The sequence below is a fragment of the Gymnodraco acuticeps genome, unplaced genomic scaffold (assembly GCF_902827175.1).
Source record: "Gymnodraco acuticeps unplaced genomic scaffold, fGymAcu1.1, whole genome shotgun sequence".
Classification (NCBI taxonomy): Eukaryota; Metazoa; Chordata; class Actinopteri; order Perciformes; family Bathydraconidae; genus Gymnodraco; species Gymnodraco acuticeps.
In genome coordinates this window covers 1017992-1040754 of record NW_022990889.1, presented here as the reverse complement: position 1 = coordinate 1040754, position 22763 = coordinate 1017992, and the positions used below count along the sequence as shown (strand labels likewise).

Genomic DNA, 22763 nt, shown 5'->3' with positions numbered 1-22763 from the left:
GCTACTACCATCATATTAGTCCTGCTATTGTCAGGTTAACATCTATTTACAGGGTACAGTGTTAAACCACTTGTGCATCAAGTGTGACCCACTAATAGCACATACTGTGCGTGATGAGAATCACTTGCTGCGGTGAGCACTTTTAAGAAATTCACACAAGAAAATAGACTGCTCTGTCTCTAGTACAGTCCAGAGGACAAACAAGCCTTTGCTTTTAATTTGCTCTGAAGATTACATATTAGGTAGAAACGGCAATGAACCCCTTCAAGTGATCCGGTGGTGACGGTGAATTCAAAGCAAACTAGGTGAATCCAGAACAAAGTGCTGTCTCTCTCAGCGAGGTATCAGAATGCACACAGAGGTATTCTATTGTTCATACATTAGCTAACGTCATTATCTTGTCTGTGACGTCAAAATGGCTAATCTCATGTTATAGGATTTGCAGCCACCTAGACTGATCTCATTGGGTAAACGTTTGGCAGAGTGACAAAAGAACTGGATGAACATCCCAGTTCTGTAAGAAGTATCGATATACCAACAGAAACCAGACCCCATGTGAGCTGTTGGAATAGAACAAATGCAGATGTGGTCATTTTTACATTTAATTTTGCACTGGAGTTATTGTTGTTGTTTTTTCTTGGGCTTCGTGACAGGTCCAGTGAGACTCTGGCTATGTTTGAAAGACGTGAAACTTTTTTTTTTGAAGGGAATCAATGAAGAGGGAGAAAAAAGGTCTGACCTCAAAATAACTGCCAAATTTGTCTGGACTCTGGCAGGTTCCTACAGTAAATTAGCAGATATTAGATCGATTGTACAATTTGGAAACCACATAAAATGATCCCCGACTCTTAAGCACAGTGTTAAACTTGAGTTTGGCAAGGTTTTATCATTGCTTAAGTTCATAGTGATGACTTCTATCTTGGCCTGATGTTATTTAAAGCAGTGACCGAGAATGACAACTGTACCACAGCCTGTCTTTGAGCGGTGACAGTACATCTGTTATTATCGCACATCTGTTACAGAGGTTGTGATCTGAGGTTTTGTTTAGTCTATTGTGTCAATAGAGTAAACAAATGTGTTCACAGTAAACCCAAATAGAGTCAGAAGACACAATAAATGCAATGTATTAATTACCTGCTAGCTTGATAATCAAACAGGAAGACAGGATACCTGAGACAAGGACAGCACTAAAGCTAAGCATCTTATAAAGCATGTTTAACACTTCATTTGTAATATTTCAGATTGTCCCTTCTCATCTTTCATCTGTGGGAAAGCTTAGTCACAATAGATGAGAATAGTTCCTTAAACCAGCCTTAAGATGCGTATCTTAGTAATCCTTAGACGGGCCGATCTATTATGTTGATCTATCCCCAGAGCTTCTTTTGAATTCATTGGTCCCATAATGCCCATTTGCCATTTTTGTTAATATGTTGGGTCACCTGTCTCACAGCTGTCCATGTTGACTAGATCTGCCTTTTCATCGTTGAGAGCTACCTGCCATAATGACCCCGTAATAAAGTGTCATTATCCATCCACCCAGTCTAGTGTACTATGCACAAAGCCACTGCAGGAATCCATGCCCCGTCAAGTCATGTCTGTTGGGTATAAATGTCAGCGTCCTTTTGTTAGTATTACAGACATTCCCACATTATGGCTGGGCTGATTGTTCTATATTGGAACGATGGGAGTGGAATAGAGCGTTTGATTTCAGATAATGTAAAACAAGACAAATGCCAACGGACCGGATGGGCCTTTTTGTCTAAACTTGGCTGCAGACTTGAATCTGAGACTATAACTGTGTCAGTGGGAGCTTGAAGACATGAGGATGACAGTGGTGTGGATTACACAGTCCGTTATTACAATTTGTCAGGTTTTATGATGTCAGTGACGCCTGGAATTTATCCCTTTAACCTTTTATACTCCAACTCCTTGTGCTATCTGAAACCATATATGGTCCTGATTTGTCACTTTGTACATCAGTCCTTGGGGGAATGCGTGAATAGATTAAAATTGCATCACAAACTCAGTCGCAGTACAAATTGTTGTCTTTGTTTTTGACTGCAGGGATGCATATGACTCTTTTCTTCAGCCTCTAGAATCCAATTTATGATTTCAAACATAAGGTTGTTTTACAAACAGATAAGTTCTGGTTATCTTTTGTAATATGTCATTTAGTATAAACTGGTTTTTATAAACATCTGTATGGAAGGTTGTAAATCAAAAATGCACCTGCCAGTGACGTTGCTCACAAACATCACAAACCCTTGTAACGTACTGTATGTAGTTTGTAAAGATCGTTGCTTTTCAGAACATGTTTAATAACTTGTTCAGTAATAGGTATATTGATTGCTAATGTCATCATGATTTAGTAGAGAAGCAGTCATGTGGCAGCTTCAACAATTCAAGGGCCCCTTTGTCCATTCATCAGCACCCCTGATTGGGCCCATGTCATGGTTAGCTGCAGGCCCGGCAGATAAAGATCAGTGGATGATTGGGCACACACATTCTTAACATGGCTGACCCGTGACATCTCAGGGGCATGCAGGGAGCCTGTCATTATGTGTACAATGCACCGCTTTCTCCCCTCTTATCTTTGAGATGACATTGAGAGTTTTTGCATTAACTCATTAACGAAAAGACTCATCATTAAAGTCATCACAGAGGCATGGTGCAGCGGTGGTGACACTGCACCGCCGCTGCATGCAGGAATGTGTCCGAGGCTCCCCAGCAACACGCTGACAGCAGGAGACCTTGGCAGGGCTTTGTGGAAGACGTGAACCTGTGGAGACATGTTCCCGTTTTGTATACACTGTGCGCTGGCTTCACATGAAAGTATGTAACATGATGAATTAGTTCTCGGGACCGCTCACTTATGGCTTATATATGGCAACCTTGATGATGATTTTAGAAATGTAACAGATGTATCGATGTTGTATACATCATTCATCAATGCTTAGAACAAGGCATTAATGAGAGCATGTTTAGTTTGACAGATTGTGAAAAATCTCTCTGGTTGAGGAGGATAAACACCTCCTCCAGCATGACACTTTGCCCTTTTAGTGAGCTTTTCATTTATCAGGGAGACCCCTCCAATAGACTGTCAGACCCCTCACCTTCTGGTAAAGAAACAAAATCAATTTATTATCAACTTAGTTACTACAGATTGGATGTCAAAAACTACTGCCCCTTATGATGACTTAGTATTTTTTGTATAACTACAAAATGTACAGTATGGCCTTAATTCCTGTAAATCCATGTAAATGGATTACCAACCGTCATAATATTATGATCATAAAACAAAGGGTTAACACAACAACTTCCTTTTATAAATGGCCAATAACTGATTAAAAAGAAACACTAGAAAGTGCTGTATAATAACCTCAAATAATGCCATAAATTACTACTTACAAACCTTTTATTATAAGAAGTGGCACTTAGATTTAAGTCTACATTTTTCTCACAAACTTTTGTGTTTTGCGATATTTTGCTTCAGACTAGTGAAGGGTATTATGCCTAATCCTCATGTGTCAGGAAGAAGTCCTAATAACATTACTTAAATCAAGCCTGTGTCACTTCGTGTATGCCCTTAATATTCATTCCACCTTGATGTGTGTGTGCACACACTCACATGCCCAGCGGATGGGAGTGCTTATGTGCAGCTCATGTGTTAATGCTGTCATTTCCACAGATCAGTCACAGCAGCCTTTTCTCTGTTGTTTATGGTTATGTCACCACAATTACAAGAGAGAAGGGGGGCAGAAATAAAGTGTCTGTGAAAGATTGATAGCTTTGGTCTTTAGTTCAATTGTAAATTAGAATAGCAAGTCCCTCTGGGATACAAGGGCTCTATTTATGATTAAGAAAGAGCTTCCATAATAGAGTGGTGGTAGGAAAGTTTGCTCCCTCTCACAAACAGGCAATTAGCTTGATGAAATGTGCCTTACTTTTTTTTGCAGCGCGGTTGTGTGAACCCATATTATTATGGGCTCCCTTATAGTTTATGGTATTATTTTCACCTTGAGCTGCAAACAATATGCTGTTTGAAGAAACTGTAGCTTTTATTTAATGTATTAAATTTCCCAACAACTTGTTATCACTACAGTTTGATTTGGGCACGAGCAAGTTCAGAAGTATAGAGGGGGTTTTATATCCTGTGATAAAGGAGGCAAATATCACACCATTGCTAGTTTTTAGTCTGGCTCATAAATAACACGTGCACTGGCTTAGAACATGTGTTTTATCAATGCTTATTGATTTCAATTCATCTATGCAATCATTCCATTTGTTGTATTATAACCTGCTGCTAGTAATGATTCCCCATGTCCCCATACTGAGTATACTCATTTTCTTGTTCACAACCATTTTTTATAGATTTTCTTTAAATCTATTTATATAGTTGTTCATTACCTTTTATGTTCCCATAGTCACCCATGTTTTACAGGGTCAATAAGCTTTAATTCTGTTTAATTCATAGAGAAAAATATGGATCAAAAAAGTAACCAGTAGGTATTTTTAGTGTATACTCTAAAGCAGTCTAATGATCTGAACAGTTATAAATCCTCCTCTGAAATAAGCTGTGTAAAAGATTACTATCATACTTAATGATTTTATGGCTGAAGGATTATCACACTCCAGATTATTGAAGCAATATAATATCTCTGGTTGTATTGTAGTGAATAAGCAAGTCAGTTTGTGAGCCAATGTGTGGGTGTAACTACTGTACATACAGCATGTGCCAAAGTGCTCGTCAGGAATATTACACGCAGAGTTGTTTGTGTTGATTCCTAAATTAATATAAACTACACGTGTCCTAGTTAGGATTATTTAATTGATGTGGTAGTTAAAAAAATATTTAGTTCAAACTGAAGAATTATATGTTTACAGTTTACCATGATATGACCTGTTGTCCTTGGGAAATACTGTAGTGTGATGCCCACAGTATCAACACAACTACCACCAAAAAATATACAAACCATTACAGTGACTATTCATGAAGTTTTTAATGAGGTAAACCCTGAAAGAATATTCTTTATCGTCTAATTTAAACACCAAAGACGGCACTTTGAGATGAGGCGAGGCGTAGGAGTGAGAGGAATTTTAAAGCTTTGAGAGGACTGAACTGTGGACCTACCTCCTCAGTACCAGCACACCACTGCCCCAAGCCTTTCTTTACTAAAAATAATAATTGAATGGCCCCCGACTGAAGATCTGTGTTGTTTTTTTTCCCTTCTGATATTCCTTCTTTGCAAGCCAGATGAGGCTTCTCAACTTCAGACAGCACAAGCGATGTGTGGCCACCCTCTTTTTGACAATTTCTGCCCGAGGGCACATGCTCCTGTGCCAGCTGTTGTCATGGAAATTACACCAGTTTATAACATTTGTTTTTCAGTACAAAGACAGTGGTGATGTACTATTATCTCTTATCTTGCTAGTGTTAACACTTGGCTAATAAGTTCATTTTTGTTCTTTGCATGCTTTGATGCCCTACAGTTTATTCCGAAGGCTCTGGCTGCTCTTACCCAGACAGACTCTGCCACCGCTGCTGTTAACAGCTCCGTTACGCCTGGTGATTGATCCACAAAAGTGACACACCAAGTTGATTCATCCACAAGTGTTTGCTGTGAGTTCATATTTTTAATTATCTTGGATGTCAACACTCCGTCTTCTACGTTTGACTTTATTTTTCTTTGTTTTATTTTTTGCAGAACCTGTTCTGATTCTGATCATATAGACATGAAGACCTCTCCTCTGGTATGACAACATATCAGGTAATGAATATATTAATTTGTCCTCACTTACAAGGATTACATATTCAAATACTGACAATTGTTTATAGTCTGGTATAATCACTGTTAAGTGCATTGAGTGTATTATAAAAATTGTACTATAGTGTTTAAGAACTGTAGATGCATAATGAAATGGTGTGTTTAGAAAGATGAAGGCACAGTAATGTCTATAATAAATTCAGAAAAAAGACAGAAAATATTACACTCACACAGACAAAAGTTGTTAATAAGTTTATAATAACTTCCTCACTCACCATGGTTAATGGCAAATAACTCCTAAACTGGAACCGTATAACAAATACTGTTTACTGAACACATTAAGTCATGGCTCTGTCTAACCTCTGGGCGCTATCACATGTCCACAAATCCCCTCTCAGTTTATTGTCAGTGGAGCAGGTCTAACATTTGACTGTGATGACATCATCCTGGGAGTATTGGCTCTCATGGTGTGAGCCCTAGAAGCAGCTCCTGCATGTCCTCATATGACGATAAAGTAACCAAGATCCTGTAAATAAGTGATTCCTGTTATTTTAATGGATTTTCCCCTTGAGGTCATCCTACCTCCAAGAACATCTTGTGTTTTTCATTCGCAGTCATCGCTGTTGTCAAGGTCTTCTCCTTTTATTCCCTCCATCAGTTCTTAAGGACCATTGATCACATGTGGATTTGTGTAAGTGAAAAACTTAAAATGGCAGTATTTGTTATTATACAATATGTTCCATTCACAAATGTTAAATACCTGTGGAAGTAAAGATGTAGTTAAGATCGTCAATATTCACAGGCTGCTGAGTTTGTTCATAGTTATACAATTTATCTCTGCAGCACTTTGACAGACGATTTCTTATGTTGAAACATTTCAGCTTGATTAATGTCTCAGCCTGCAGTCTTTAGGCCTGGAACTAGCAGAAGCACCTCATATAATATGTTTCTGCTGTAAAGTTTAATAATCATAACTATGTTTCAATTTCAGGAGAATACTCTACTCCTCACAAATGTTCAGATCGTGAACATTTGCCTAGCAGAGAGAAAACACGGTACATTTGCACATTCTTGTATTCATTTAACTGCAGTACACAAATGATTTTGCTATATAAGTGAAGTTAAACGCAGACTCTAAATAGAAAATAATTTCACAAATAGTCAGATGTACTCTCACATGTCATTCAGCATGTCACAAATACAGTTATAACAATAGTTCCAGTTAGGAAAGAAAGCTTTATTTACACACTTACATTAATCTGTCATGGTAAAACAGGAAACATTCATTCTGGAAATGTAAGTGCACAACATTAAAGACAAACACAGCTCATATGGTGTCATAAAACTTTATTGGTTATAGATGTGGCTGGTGTGACACTGCAAATTGCAATTATACACCGCATAAGACACACGGCTATGGTTTGAAGTTTACCAACACGCATGTACAGTATGTGTTGATCCAGCGTAGTTTGACGGGTTATCTCCTACAAACCACGTAATTGTTTAGTGTAAATTAACACCTATAAGAAAAACTGGAGATGCAACGTTAACAGGACAGTAGCAGTTTGATATAATTGATTAATCTAATAATGAGACTTTTTTGATCAATATGGCTGCCTTTTTAATTAATTATTGGTAATAAGTGAAATTTCAGAACATTAAGCATACAATTCAACACTTTATAGCCGAATTAGAAACCTGAAGCTGAAGTACGCCTCCTCTACATCCGTTTGTGTAATTCTTACATATCCCTCCCTGCTACCACATTACACCTTGAGTTACAGTAATTCAATACACTGTCTGCTGCCTTTGGGGCCACATGTGAACCGTGTCTGGCTCAGGACTGAATGCTGCCACAGCTTTCTCTCTTAGGTCCTCTCCAAAACTTTTTTCACTGTCTGAGTACATGAAAAAAAAAAAAAGTGAGGTGAGTGGACTGCCCACTCTCCCTCTTTTCAAAAGAAGAGGGAGGGTAGGTCACACTCGAAGAGACACATCTTACAAGTGCCCGGGAACAACCGCGGTGTTGTGCTGCCGGTCGCTGTGTGGCTCCACTGGGACAGATGGGCCTTAAGCTGCTTTGCCGAAGGGTACTTCAGCAGTGGTTCCTACAGGTTAGAGAGCACTTATCACACAATTCCCCTACCTAGACTTTCCCAGCTAGTCCTTAGAGTTAAACCATTGACCTTCTGGTCATCTGCCTCAAGTAATCACCACGTATGCTCCATCAATGCAGTCTTTAGCAGCCAAAACAACACATCATTTATCATTTCTCATATCATCTCTCCATTCCACAGTTTTGATCACTTAAACAGCCGCGACTTGCACAACCAGCATTTACAAATACATTAAGAGCATGCTGGCAGTCAGCCTAAAGAGTGATCATTGAGACAAATTGATCCCTATCTGTTTAAATTGGCACTATAATCTATCATTGGCAAATTGAACACAGTGAGCTATCTGGGATCTATTGCCTTTTTAGATAGCAGCCCTTAGGGCATGCAGACAGAGTGAAAGTGATCTACGCCACTGAATGAACTCTTTATGTCTCTGCTAAGACATGTACATGTATGTCTGCTAACACTGAAGCATAAAAAGGTGAATGTTATACATGTTATTATTTCTCACACTGTATATGCGTCTATAGCTTACATGTGTGCATACAATCAAATGCTCATACACACACACACCATGTTTACACTAAGTGGTTGTTAATTGGTATAATGAATGCAATTTTCTGTAATAACATATTATTAAAATGCCAAAAAGAGAGAAACATAACTTAAAGTCGTACTTTTTTCCATTAAAGTCTGTAAAAGCCATGCTTTAGTGTAACCTACAGTATTCAACCACAAAGAAAAAAAGGCAAATCAAAAGAAACTACGTTCTATAAGAGTATACACACGGGATAATTTATTGAGTTAAAACCTGTATGGCAAAAAAATCTTTAATTACATTTGTTAAAATGTTAAACTATCCTTATATGAGGAGACTTTGCTCATGTTACGTTAAGCTTATATTTATTCTATGATTGTTGTGATATATGAGTCTGATGTAACTTTTTGAAACTGTCTGTCAGCAAATATTCTTTGCCTAAATAAAGCCACATGTACAAGCACACATTTGACTAATTGGTCCTTTTTTTTTCATCTTTGCATTCAAGCAACATTACTACAGCAATGCTATAAAGAGAGTATAGATAAGCCTTTACCAGAGGATGCCTAATATAATGCAATACAGCAGATAAAACTGCTGTGACTTTGGGGCACAACCACCATTAATCTAGTGATCTTTATCAAGCAGGAAAAAACAATTTGAGGCTGTTTAAGAGCGTTTTGAATATTAAAATATTGCTTTTTAATTGTATACACAAAAGCTCAAACCTGTTGCCTCCAACAGTTAATCAACCTGTGTGTTATCTGACATTAATTATTCTATATTTTTGATATTTTATGATAAGTTGAATCTCAACCAATTGTCAAAAACATGTTATATTCCTGGTGTTATTTTTAAATTGGACGATTTAATTTGTTCTGATTCCACAGTGGTCTAATTCAATGAGACTCTTGAAGTTGATTAGCCTGGTTAACATTTGCTCCTGCGCGGGTCTGTAGGGGTTAATCAGGCCGGGAACTTGGAGACCCCCGGGTCAGCCCCCCCCTCCTATCTGCATGAAGCACTCGGTGAAGGCGCAGATGAGATTAAAGTGCACTTTCATCACAGTTTTTGACTTTTTACAAAAAGTGTGAGACGGTTTCTCGCCGTCAGCATGACTCTGCTTTTTAGATTAGTTAGGCTATATCTTAAAAGAAAAAATCTGATTGATATGCGATCATTTTTAACCCAATTCACGCTGGTAGTTATTTGGTTTTATTCTACAATCTGTTGCATTTACACTGTTTTGACTAAAGTGCGCGTTGGCATATACAAATAATGACCAGTCCCAGTGCACGTGTCAGTTTAACTTGATACATGAGTGAAAGCGTTTTCTTTGCACGGCCGTAAATCTCAACTATTATCTACTCACTATCGATTAATTTAGCTGCACTTATCTCAATCAGCACATCTCCATTCCTGTGTTCCAGAGCGTGTGCTTTGTTTTACTAACAATAATAAAGTGATTTAGTCCTACTCCCAGCCCGAGCATGGGAAATCGTTAAAGATCCAGCTATTTGTGTGTGATCAGTAAATATTTAGTGCAGGCGACATCCTCTGTCTCGTCTTAATCGATACTGGTCCCGTTGTGTGCAGGCTCGCTGAGCAGTGCTTTTATCCTCTGACTAAAGGCAGAACAACTGCTAATCACACAGAGGAAACTTTTAAACCCGGGAAATAAAAACTGCAGCACAAGACTTTTAGAGGGTTTAGCAAATCAATTGTGTAAGTGTGAAACTGTTTATGCGTGGAAAAGGTGTTCAATTTTCAACCCAGTATAGATTTACGCGAGGTTAATTGAGGCTATTATCATTTCATTATAAAGGCTTTCTTATTCTCTGCATAATGTATAATTGTAAGAGATGTAGCTGTAAGAAAGAAATAGGGATATTGTTTATGTAGTTGCTTCTTAATTTTGTATAATGATTACATTGTCATTTTAAATTATAATGATTCATTTGAATTAGAGCTAATTAATAATAATGATAATATAATAATAACACAATAGTCATTGCTGTTTTTATAGGCTGTGTTTAAGGACACTGGATGTTTATTTTTGCAATCAAATGAAATATGTTGGCAGGTTTTAATTACAGCTCTAATCACAGGTCTTATTGCATATTCTAATCTCCTTATAATTTCTAATAAGCAGAATCTCACAATGCATGCTCGCACACTTAAAGACAGGTGTCTGTTCTGACTTCCCCCCCTCCCTCTCTCCTCTTAGCCCACACAAAGCAGCGGCGTACACGCGCGTTTTGGCCATATTACTGTGGGAGAGAAAAGGCGCACAGGATCTCTGCTTTGCTGTAGCCTAAAGACGTATTATTTCCAGAAGCAGTCAAAAGATATTCTGCTCCGAAGATATTATTATATTTCCAATTCCTCGCTCATCAACACATGACGTAAATCAGTTGTTCTTACCGGCTCTCCAAAGTGTTTGCATGATCAGACATTTGCCAACATTTTCTTAATAAACAGCGTGCTTTTTGTGTTTGATTCTGTCTGTTGGAGACGAAGATTTGCCAGTTTCATTCTGAGCAGTGTGTCTAAAAAGAGAAGACAAAATATATTCTGAATAAGAGAGAAGATGCACCCTGCTACGGAAGAAGCCACACACATATGCATTTGGTTTTTATAAGAATACAGCCTTCTGCCTCTCTATCACTATCAAATAACTTTATGAATGGGTATTTGCAACCTAGTTGGGCTTAATGTGATCATCATATAAATGAACACGTGGAGAAAAAAGCAGTATGAGTGACTGATACGCCCGTGTTGAATGCGCACTAGAAACATCGTGTATTTACGCTACTATATACGTTGTTTGCAGCCATATATTTATTTTATTTCAACAAATAATGCTGTCCGCTTATTTAGACAATATTTAATTTAGAACTGAGAAATAAAACACAGGTACTTTTACGATTTATCCTATTAAAGTGCGCAAAACGTAGGCTACTTACCGTTCGAAGTCGGATCCTGGAGAAACGGATACATTTCGGGGTGTTTTCACGGCTTCTGTAAATGAAACCGACAAAGTAATCATGCAGACAAAATAAAACCGGCTCATTTGTTTTAGAATAAAGACATAATTGCTCTAAATACCACCGCTGGGATTGCCTGAAGTGGCAAAAAGTAAATCCAACTCTGGCAACTCTGAAAGCTTTGCCGTCCAAGTCCTGTAAAACAGAATTTAAACAAACAGTCATCAGTTTAAAATGGTGCTCGTTAGTTTGGTCGATGCGGGAGAAGAGACTGAAGCAGTTTCCGTGTCGGATGGCTCCTCTAAATTGAATCTTATTTGAAGCAAAACTTCATACGCTAGGGGGCACCCATATACTGTAATAGATCCTGGGACAAAGCATGCTGCTGCTGCTGCTGCTCTCTGTAGACTGACACAGCCAGGCTATAGGTTCATCTGCAGGGCTGAAAGTGAAGTTTTACCTGCAGTTCAACTTTGATCTCTGGGTTTAAAGTAAACCAATCTTTACCGCTGTTTAAATACAAGTCTAAAAACATATTAACCATGAGAGCAGCCACTCTGAGCAGACACTGACCCCGTTCTACATCCTCGGCATCCCTCACTGTGTTTGCAATCATCCCAAAAGCAGTAGATTGTCTTTATTATAAGGCGATATCCGAGGTGTAATTTAATGCATGACCCAAAAAAAAACGCTTTTATAGGGTTGTTTATCAGGAAGTGGCTTTGCTTTCATCTTCACATTAATGTGCAAGGCCTTTGACCTCAAGGGACATTTTAAAAAGTAGACCCTATTTAAAGATGTGGTTATTTCATGTTTTGACCACATGAAGAAAGAGCTCTGACTTTGGAGACCCAGGTCTGGCCCCTCTGACCTGGTGCGTTGGGGATATTTGCGGCCGTGAGGGATTAGCAGGCTACAGCGGGTGGCTAGATAATGTCAGCAGCCTATCATAACGTTTTTATAAGAGATGTGGATTGTGATGAAATGTATGTGGTGTGATTAGAAGCGCTAATAAGTAGCCTATATTGGCCTGTCCAAATAAAGGAACACATTTGGAGAAAAGGGGAGATATTCTGCGTCTGCCTTAAATGTGCATAGACCGAATAAATCTTTACTGTTTTACATACTTATCCTAAATAACATGCACACTTCCAATGATCATGTATCATACACTCAGAGTGTCTCTTTGTGTTCTCAAATGTGTATAATGCCTTTTATATTCACATATAAAGGATAAACATTAGGGCAAAAATAATAGTTTTTATTATAATGAGCAAATATAATGTGCAGAAGGTGCACCTGTGTCCACGGGACAAAATCTCTTTAGATTGTTCAGTATTTGATAAATGTACAGATATAGTGTTACGCGATACGAGGCAATTAATGGATATGTGTTATTTCTTCATGCAATTGTTAGTGCTTTACCGGGAATTGAGTATTTTCTAAGTATGGACGATTTGAGTGACTAAAAAATGATTCCCGAAACTCGTCTCGTTTTAGGACCAAGCGGCCCTCTCGACCTCCATGCTGGCTCTGGCAAGGTACCAAGTAGCACAAGTGCCGACTAGCCAATGGGGTTGAGGGGGAGGTCCCTAAACTCTGACCAGTCAAACACACTCTCCTTCCTTATATGGCAGCAGATCTCCATGGTAACGTGTGCTAAGTTGCAGCAGTCGTGTCAAAGTTCACTATATAGAGAGCTCAGTGAGCTGATCAGAGAGAAAGCATTCTGCCAGCCCAGCTCCTACCAATCGCAAATCACTTCCTAACCTCCGCCTTTTTAACATATTTGATCACTTTGATTCTCTACTCCTTTTTCCTATTATTTTTCACTGCACGAAGGAGGTTTGTAGGTTGTGATCTTTGTTTTTGTGGTTTTTGTTTTTTAGTGCTTTCAGCATTTTTTGGGAAGAGTTGTCTTCACCGTCCAGACTCTCCAAAAACATTGGCTTCTGCTGCGCGCATTCTGGCGCTACCTCTCAACAAGAAAAGGAAGAAGACGCATTTTTTTTTACCCAGTTGGTGATTTCCTTCAAGACTTGTGCTGGAACTTGATAGTAGCTGCTTCAGTGTGCTCACTATTGTTTTTGCTGCTGCAGACACGGTCCTACCCACCAGCTGCTCCATCATTCTCTGAATATTCCATGCTATCGGTTGATCATTTTAATATTTAGCCTACATTTCCCATTGATGGGTGTACTGGATGGCTGACTGTAAGCGCCCCTGGACTTGGCCTTTAAGCGCAAGGCAGCGACTCAGCTCGCCATCGCATCAGTTTTGAAAACGTGCTTCGCGACGTCTCCAACAGCAATAAATCGACAGTTTTCGGGAGATTTTGACTGGATTCAACGTAGGTTAGATTTGACATTGTATGTCCTGTTAGTCACAGTTTATCGCGTTTCCTTGAGACATTATTCACCGCGACACCAAAACGGCAGACAAAAAGTTTCTTTACGTTGACTGATAGATATGGCAATGGTAGTGTGGAGAGGCTCCCAGGACGATGTGGCTGACACCCAAGGCACCCTTTCCTCGCAAAGCCAAGGAGGACTATCCCTTCCCACCCCTCAACCAGGCCAGTTAAATCTGTCCTCTCAGGTCGCCCCTCCGACCACTCAGATTCCGGTCCAAGGACCCCCGAACAACACACAGTCCACGCCGACGAACCAGACGACGGAGAAGCAGCAGCCACAGCACATCGAGTGTGTGGTGTGTGGGGATAAATCGAGTGGCAAACACTATGGCCAGTTTACTTGCGAGGGGTGCAAAAGCTTCTTCAAACGGAGCGTAAGACGGAACCTCACTTACACATGCCGTGCCAACAGGAATTGTCCAATCGACCAACACCACCGCAATCAGTGCCAGTACTGCCGCCTCAAAAAATGCCTGAAAGTCGGCATGAGACGGGAAGGTATTGGGACTTTATGTTTCTGATTTATATGCGTGAGTGTGTGTAAGTGTGCTTGTGCTTTTCTAGACATGAAACCATGTAATGTCGCCCCCGTAGCATGTTCTCTCCCCCGACTCTTCCCTCCCAGGCTGTGCGGCAGCAGCTCGCCATGGAGCGGCTCTCTGCTGTGCTGGAGCCGGGGCTCGCCGGGTCTTCGTTTAGCCGCTCTATTATTGTATCCAGCTCCAGCGCATTATAGCCTTGCATTTCACAAATGCGATCCGACCCCTGGCCGGGTTAGGGCTATCAAATATATATTTAGACAAAGCGTAGACATACAGCTGTACTGAATAGATGAAACAATATGTCCTTCTGCGCTATTATGGCGAGTACCGAATTAAGAGATAGCGTGTTCCGGCTACATCTCTCCCGCATGTTCACTGAGTCTGAAGCTGGACATCAGCTTGAATCGTGCACACAAAGCCTCCGTTCAACCTTAAGAATTTATTTGAATATATGTCGAATATAGGCCTGCATTTTATGGCAAAACAAGATGAATTGCTAAGTAGGTTAAGGGTTAAACATGCAAGGTCTCCCTTGCCCTCTTTGTGTTCCTTCACAGCCAGCTCATGTTGCTGTTGCCGAATAACATAATTTTAAAGACATATCCATATGTGTAAAACGTGTTTTAAAGCGTGTGTTTCACAATGATATGTCTCACTACAGCTTCATTATCTATGCGACCTTTTAAAACTCTATGCAATAACACAATGTGTGTATGAGTGTTGTGATATTGTAGGCTACAGCAAACATGCTGTGTGAAATATATTGTGTTGATGCTTATTCTTGATTCAGCCATAAATGTATAATTTTTGAAAGGTATGCCTAAGATGATATAGTGTGATGATTTGTAGAATTCAGGCTTCAATATCTGTAGTTTCTCTTTTTACTGCAGCGGTGCAAAGGGGACGGGTGCCACCCACACAGCCTCACCACGGTCAGTTCGCCTTGACAAATGGAGACCCACTGCACTGCCATTCCTACTTATCCGGATATATCTCTCTTCTGTTGAGAGCGGAGCCCTACCCGACGTCCCGGTATGGCAGTCAGTGCATGCAGCCCAACAACATCATGGGCATCGAGAACATTTGTGAACTAGCAGCCAGGATGCTCTTCAGCGCCGTGGAGTGGGCCAGGAATATTCCCTTCTTTCCAGACCTTCAGATCACAGACCAGGTGGCTCTGCTGAGGCTGACGTGGAGTGAGTTATTTGTGCTGAACGCCGCGCAGTGCTCCATGCCCCTGCATGTGGCTCCTCTCCTGGCGGCGGCTGGCCTTCACGCCTCCCCCATGTCTGCGGACAGAGTGGTGGCCTTTATGGACCACATTAGGATCTTCCAGGAACAAGTGGAGAAGCTCAAAGCTTTGCACGTTGACTCTGCTGAATATAGTTGCTTAAAGGCAATTGTGCTCTTCACCACAGGTAAGACAATAGACTGGCACACTCCACGTTAAGTCTGTGTGAATGTCACTAACATGCTCACTGACATCAGCTAAATCAACGCTGACCTAAATATACCCACACTGACTGGTGGTTGTTTGTCTTAGATAAACATCCTGCTTAAATGTACACATGTGCTGCCTTCATGGTCAAAGACTTTTGAATATAGGATTGAGGCTCCTAAATTATAATAATTAACTGATTAATAAACTGATGTATTAGACACACACACAGAAATATAGGCTACTGGAAATTGTACAAGCATTTTTGTTAAATTAAATTAACAACAAAACAGAAGAGAATGACTGAAATATTAGAGGATAATCTTGAGTTAAATAACACCGGTAACTTCACCATAATTACGTTAAGCATCATAACATCTAGCTATTAACACTGTTTGCAAAACCAATAGCTTGCAGATGAATTGCTACACTTTGACTTTATTTTTATTTTTCCGCCATTTATCAATGTGTGTATACCCCACGTCTTGTTTGTAGGGAATGACAGATATAAATGATGTCAGGCTCCGAGGGGGAGGGGAATAGAAAAAGAAAGACAAGCCTAATGTCCCATTTGCACACAGTAAAAGCAAAGCGCAGGTTTCAACGCTCTCGTGTCATTTAGGGGACATGCATGTCCGAGGAAAAACATAGAAGCCATGCAAACCCTGTAATTGCAAATATGTCAGATTGTAACAATATTGTGTGATATTAAGCAGTGACAGGAGGGGCGGCTTTCATTTTTATTTTGCAGAACATTTGTTCTTCGCCGATTCAAGGCGTCTTTGGACTTGCTCCAGAACTAGGTCATGGACCCAAACTTCCCAGCTATTTTGTTACATTAGCTCCACCATTAAAGAGGGAAATAAAAAAATCCGTGTGAAAGAGATTTAGGCTACAGGGTTTAGAGTGAGTGCACGTCTTTTAAATGATATCATACCTGCAAGCCATCAGCCTCTGTATTTCATTTAGCCCACCATTGTTCTCGTGATGGTTTATAAACCTATTCCAAAAAAATCACATCTCATGTCATTTCATTTTTATTATTAAGCCCTGATGGCTTAATTGGTCTGATCCATGCCTGAGACCGGAGGCTTGTGTTGTATCTTGAATGACACGCATTTGCTACTTTGGTGGTTGTTGTCATGCATAAAGTTTACAAAGTTAACCAATGCGCGGACAAGTCTTTTTTGGCACACAATCATCAGCCGCCCACATGCAGCAGCAAAAATAGTGATTATGCGTCTCTGGTGGTATAGTATGACGGCAACTCCGTAGGCTATGGGCCCCTTTTTCCAAGCTAAATCTCTGCTCACTAAAGGTCAGTAGGTCTCCCTGTCTTTCCCTCTCTCCCCCACTCCTCCTCTCCTCCTCGCTCTGCCTCTGACAGCGAAACACAGGCTCATCTAAAACGCTGTCTTTAGCTATGAATATGCTTAATTATTTAGCTCACTTTTAAGTGGCTTTATCGAGGGAAATGACCGAGGTATGGTAGCGATAAAAGGAGGAGCAGTGAAGTAAGATAGTGGCGGAGCAAAATTCGACATTACCTGCTTTTAAAACATAGCACATAGTTTAAGTTCGGTTAAAAAAAAAAACGATATATGTAGACCTATCTATTTAAAAAATATATATTATAAAATAGTGTAATCAATAAAACTCAGTTCGCAGTCCGCAATTATATGTTTGTAATTGTGCCTTGATAATAATTCGCCAAGCGTAATGTTTTAACTATAACAATTGTTAGATTAAAAACATATAGTAGTAACGAGAACAATCCTCTAAACAAATACCCTGAACTTTTACATATAAAGGGATAAAATAATTTCCTAAAAATGTTTTTTTCTTCTAAATGTGACAGGCTATCAATTTCCGCCTGTATATCCCCACAGTGAGGGAAAGCTCCTCGTGAGAGAAACACTTTAGGTCACACTTTATTAATGTTTATTTGCTTTCCCCCTCCCAGATGCTTGTGGCCTCTCAGATGTGGCCCATGTGGAAAGTTTGCAGGAGAAGTCCCAGTGCGCCCTGGAGGAATATGTCCGGAGCCAGTACCCCAACCAGCCCACACGGTTTGGGAAGTTGTTACTCCGCTTGCCTTCCCTCCGCACAGTCTCTTCCTCCGTCATAGAACAATTATTTTTCGTCCGATTGGTAGGTAAAACCCCAATTGAAACTCTCATCAGGGATATGTTGCTTTCGGGGAGCAGTTTTAACTGGCCTTACATGTCAATTCAGTAAACCAAGAAGGAGACGAACAAACAAAAGGTGGGGTTGGGGGGGCTGCGAGACTACAATGATTATAGCTGCTTTTGTGGAAGGAATAAAAAAACCAACCGGCTGTTACACGGGGCTGGCTTTCATGAAGAAAGACATTGACGTAAATGACTGTGAATTCCCCCCTACTCCAAAAAAATTGAGACATCCACTGAACTTTCAAAATGGCAGATACAAGCTCCCGGTGTTCATGCAGAACAACCTGCTTCGATTCATTTTTTCAATGAAAGAAGAAAATGAGAAAAAAAGGGAAAGGGATTTTGTTTATCCTTATAAGGAAAATTAAGTATTAAGTGCATTTAAAAATGATAATTTGGGTAAAAAGAAGAAAAAAAACAGGAGAAAGGGAAAATACGAAAACGTGAATTTCCTTTTCTCAAATGACTTGTCCTGTGTCCATGTATAGCTGTGTTTTGTACTTTCTTTGTTCCTCCTTTCTGGTTTCAAACCGGCCTATGTGATTTCTGTAGTACAGGTGGTGTTATTTTCTAAGACAATGATTTATTTTGAAAAGGTGTACAAAAAAAAGTTCTAAAAAGAATTAAAACCACAGCAATAGGAGTTTAGGCTTATAATCTATAGGCGTAATGCTGCAAGCGCACTTATATTCTAAGGATGACCAATACCATCTGGGAAAAGGGAGTTTCTTTGGACTTCATGTTCAACTTTATGACCCAGCGAAAACATTTTGCTCTTTATTAATATGAAGTTACAGGATCCACTTTGTTTTCCAAATTATTTGCTGAAAAGTCTTCCCCAATTCATCCAACTTTGAATATTTGGCATCAGTTCCCCAATTGGATTCAATAAAAAAAGATCCTACAAGTTGCCTATCCTGCTGTTAAAGAGGTATTAAGACAGGTGGCTCTAAATGCGTTATATTTGCATTTAAGGCTGTTTGCAGTGGTTTCAAACTGCACTGAAAGCATACCTGACTTGTTTTAAAAAATTGGAGAGGTCAAGGGGTCATAAAAGTTTGAAGCCTAGCCAGAGTAGTGTTTAATAGCAGTATTATTAAAGCGTCCCTGAAATGTCACCCTTTATTCACTTCAAGCATTAAGTGCCTGACAAGCATGATGTGATTTCTTATCAAAATGTTGTTAAAGTAAGCCTACAGCATTTTTGGGGGAACTCGATTAGATTTGAAACTTCAGTCGTGTATTTCGCTTGAAAAACACTGATTAGAGGCAGTATTCTTGTAAATATAGGTCAATTCATTTCAACAACTTTTTCCTTTATACAAAGTATATGTGATTAAGAAAAATCTGTGGTTGCCATTTTTTTTCTCGGTAATACAACGTTTTCAAAATTGAGTGGCAGACTTAGCTAGTAGCACTGAAAGTTATGTTTTTAATGTATATACATATTACTACAAATGTTTTCTTTTTCATGTATATTTAGACTGTGAATGCATGGCCACAGGTCGCTAACCTATTTTACCTTTGATATATAAATGTAAATGTTTTCTCTCTCTTTTTTGACTGTATAGATATAATCTGTGCATTCAGTACACTAGCCCTTGTATTTAAAGAAACAAAAAAGAAAAGAAACGACGTTCATTATTAGGCTACAGACTTAAACAGGGTGAGCAGGTTTGAGAAAAAGGAGTCAATATTTTAACTTTAGTGTTATTGCTCCTTTGGTCTTTGACAGGTGCCGTGGTGTGCGTGAGCGTGTGTGCGCGAGAGCGTGTGCGTGCGTGTGTGTATTTGGAAGCTAGCAATTTTGTCCTTGTTTTGATGGCTTTTCTTCAACACACACACAAACACCATGTTGTGGTTGAATTAAAAGGGATCACTGATTGAACACTGATCTTTGGCTGTTCGTGGCCACATATGGACCAGAGAATGATACATGATTGTAATTATGAACAGTTTAAACTGACCCACGTTTTTATATAAATATATAAAAATATATGACTGCAGGGTATTGATAACGTATAGATACTTTTTTTATGATTATTATTATTATTAATTGCAAGTGATATATGTGAGTGTGTGTGAAAGTTTATAGTTGAACACAATTCTTGTTTGTTTGTGTTAGCTTATTGTAAACAAGCATTCTGCTGTAAATTTGTTCTTGGTATTAAATTATAATTTATGAATTTGAAAACTCAAGTATTTCCATGTTTTTTTGACTTCCCCAACGCAAGTGTGAACTTGTCCTTGTGTGTGCGTGTGTTTATGTGCGTGTGGTGTGTGGTCGGCTGGAGGGGGTGTGTGTGGAGTCAATTTGCTGTGGCAGGATGTTGCCCTTTTGCCCTATGGAAATGATTAATGAATTACAAAATAATTAATCAATCAGCCAACAGGCTCGCTCAACGCCTTCACTTTTTGCTACAAGTTTCCGAATATTTTCTATAATAATGCCGATCAGTAATTTGGCAAAAATGCTTTGGAAATAATGAATTTAAGGCGGATGTCAGTCACACTTGAGAAATGGGATACAACAGTTGTAATAAGGCTCCCTGCCTCAACAGATAATAACATTTCATAACAGTATTCCCCCCCCCCCCCCCCCCCTCAGTGGGAAATACCCAACTCGCCTTATTTGCGTTTCACCTTTGGACGCTCACATCAATATTAATGGCATGAATTTATACAGTATACATATTAGCATCCAAATATTATAAGTTATATCGATAGAGAAAAAAAACCTGAAAATCCAAATGTTCTCATGACAAAAACGACTCTTATTATTGTCTACATTATTCATTTCCAACTGCACTGAGCTTCATTAACATCCACACTACGAAAAAAAACAATAGGAACATATTCATGTAAAAAAATATGAATAGCCAAAAAGTGAAATTATGGTTAAAATGTCAATCATATGCTTAGGGGCTGTTGTGATGTTGTAGGCTAGACCTTTGGCCTATATCATTAATTACCAGTAGTATTGGTTTAGTTGAGAGTTAGGCCTGAAATAGAATTATCCTTGTTGCATGGAGGCTTAATCAGGATGGGTGCACGCCAACTTCACCACGGTTTCTGCTGTGTGTGTGTGTGTGTGTGTGTGTGTGTGTGTGTGTGTGTGTGTGTGTGTGTGTGTGTGTGTGTGTGTGTGTGTGTGTGTGTGTGTGAGTGTGTGTGAGTGTGTGTGAGTGTGTGGTTTGTTGCTGTTGATAATGATGAAAATGATGAAAATGATGATTATGATGTGATGCTAATGGTCTTTTATCCTCGGCTTCATGCTGAAAGCGCTATTTATCCACACTGCTGCTCTCACTGCGTGTCCAGCCAAACTGTCTCTGAGGTATATTACACTCAGTCCCACACTGATAATCAAACATACACATCCCACACCAGTGAGCCAATATCCTATTATTGGACCAAGTATTTACAGTACAACCATAAAGGAAAGAAAAAAACTCTCCACCAACCTTTACCATTTATTGGAATCAGTAAAACACACATTCTAGAGGTTGGGATGGATCTGCACACTGACCGGGCTGATTTCAGCTGTCAGAGCGTGATGTATAGGCTGGACTCTATCATTTGTACTTCTGTTCGTTTATTAGCAATGCACAAACAAACTAATGAGGTGTAACACGCTGTGACGTCACTTTTATTTACGTCTGTTTGACGTGGGAACTTTTTGACACACGAGCTGGTAGCCCCCCCCTCTTTCTAATATAAACGCCACAGGCTGCGGGGCATGTGTGTGCAGGAGAGTCGGTGGTGATGGCCGGCGTTGGATGGGCTTTACGCTCTGAAGCTGAGAACTTATTCAGGGCTCCCGGGCTATTAGTGGGGCTATTTGTGTAATAAGATAAGAATATGGTTTGCAGTCTCGCTCCTCCTCTGTCCATTTCACACACACACATAGGCATACATACGTGACCAGTTAGGCGACGAATATGCACATTATTTGCACATTGGCACTGTCTATTACTATGACAAATTAGCCCATGCAACATGCGTTTTATTGTAGGCTAAGAAAACGCAGCTCATTTACAATGTATTCTATAGGTCAAACGCTCAGCTGGATGGGCCACATGTTCCCTTTGTTAGTGCACTTACGTTAATTAAAAAAATATTCATAATCATTGTTATTATTTTTAATATTATTAATATTATCATTTATATTTTTGCCGTTTTTATTTTTCTAACAAATTGGCGATAGCACCAGATAAAGGCTGAATCAACAGCAACATTTGTTTTGTTCATGTTTATTTGAAAAATAATTTCTTATTATTATTATTCAATTTATATATGAATAATTGTATTTGTCTAAACATTATTTCACTTTATTTTTGGCCATTAAAATAAACCCTTGCCCTTCACCTCTACTTAGTGCACCAGGCTCCCTGCATTCTGCCATAAATGTAAGAAAAGTGTGCCATCTACCCGCTAACCCCGGAACTGTAGCTGGAGACCTCGGAGACCTCGGCTCACTTTAACACAAAGGGAAAAGCGCCTCCTCGCACAACCACGACAGCAGCTGCCGACTGCTATTAAGCTGTAACTTTTCAAGTAATGTGTGTTTTAAGCACCTGTCATCCACTCTGTATCCCACTGCGTCTGTGTGTGAGCGCAGGAGATGGCGAGGACACCTCTGCCGAGAGGAGAGTCCCCATGTGATGTTGTCGTTTTTAACATGATCAGAAGGATCAAAGGTTACATAAAAAGTCAGGAATCAATTTTGGAGGCTTGTATTAAAATAAAAATAACATTAAGGGATAACTCT

General features: G+C 39.5%; 1 protein-coding gene and 1 long non-coding RNA gene across 3 annotated transcripts; both read left to right on the top strand.

Moving 5' to 3' along the window:
• The first annotated feature begins 5505 nt into the window (after positions 1-5505).
• Positions 5506-8885, top strand: LOC117557634. Its single transcript, XR_004570745.1, has 3 exons — positions 5506-5620; positions 5706-6456; positions 6757-8885. It is a non-coding gene; the product is annotated as an uncharacterized LOC117557634 (long non-coding RNA).
• A 4186-nt stretch (positions 8886-13071) lies between these two features.
• nr2f2 (nuclear receptor subfamily 2, group F, member 2) lies at positions 13072-20191 on the top strand. Of its 2 annotated transcripts, none has more exons than XM_034233630.1 (3): positions 13072-14318; positions 15235-15780; positions 17764-20191. In XM_034233630.1, the coding sequence occupies exons 1-3, from the start codon at positions 13877-13879 to the stop codon at positions 18036-18038; spliced, it is 1263 nt and encodes a 420-aa protein (XP_034089521.1). In that variant the 5' UTR covers positions 13072-13876; the 3' UTR covers positions 18039-20191. The 2 variants fall into 2 exon arrangements, with proteins under 2 accessions (XP_034089521.1, XP_034089522.1); XM_034233631.1 differs by having other exon boundaries at positions 13073-14318; positions 15253-15780.
• Positions 20192-22763: the final 2572 nt, after the last annotated feature.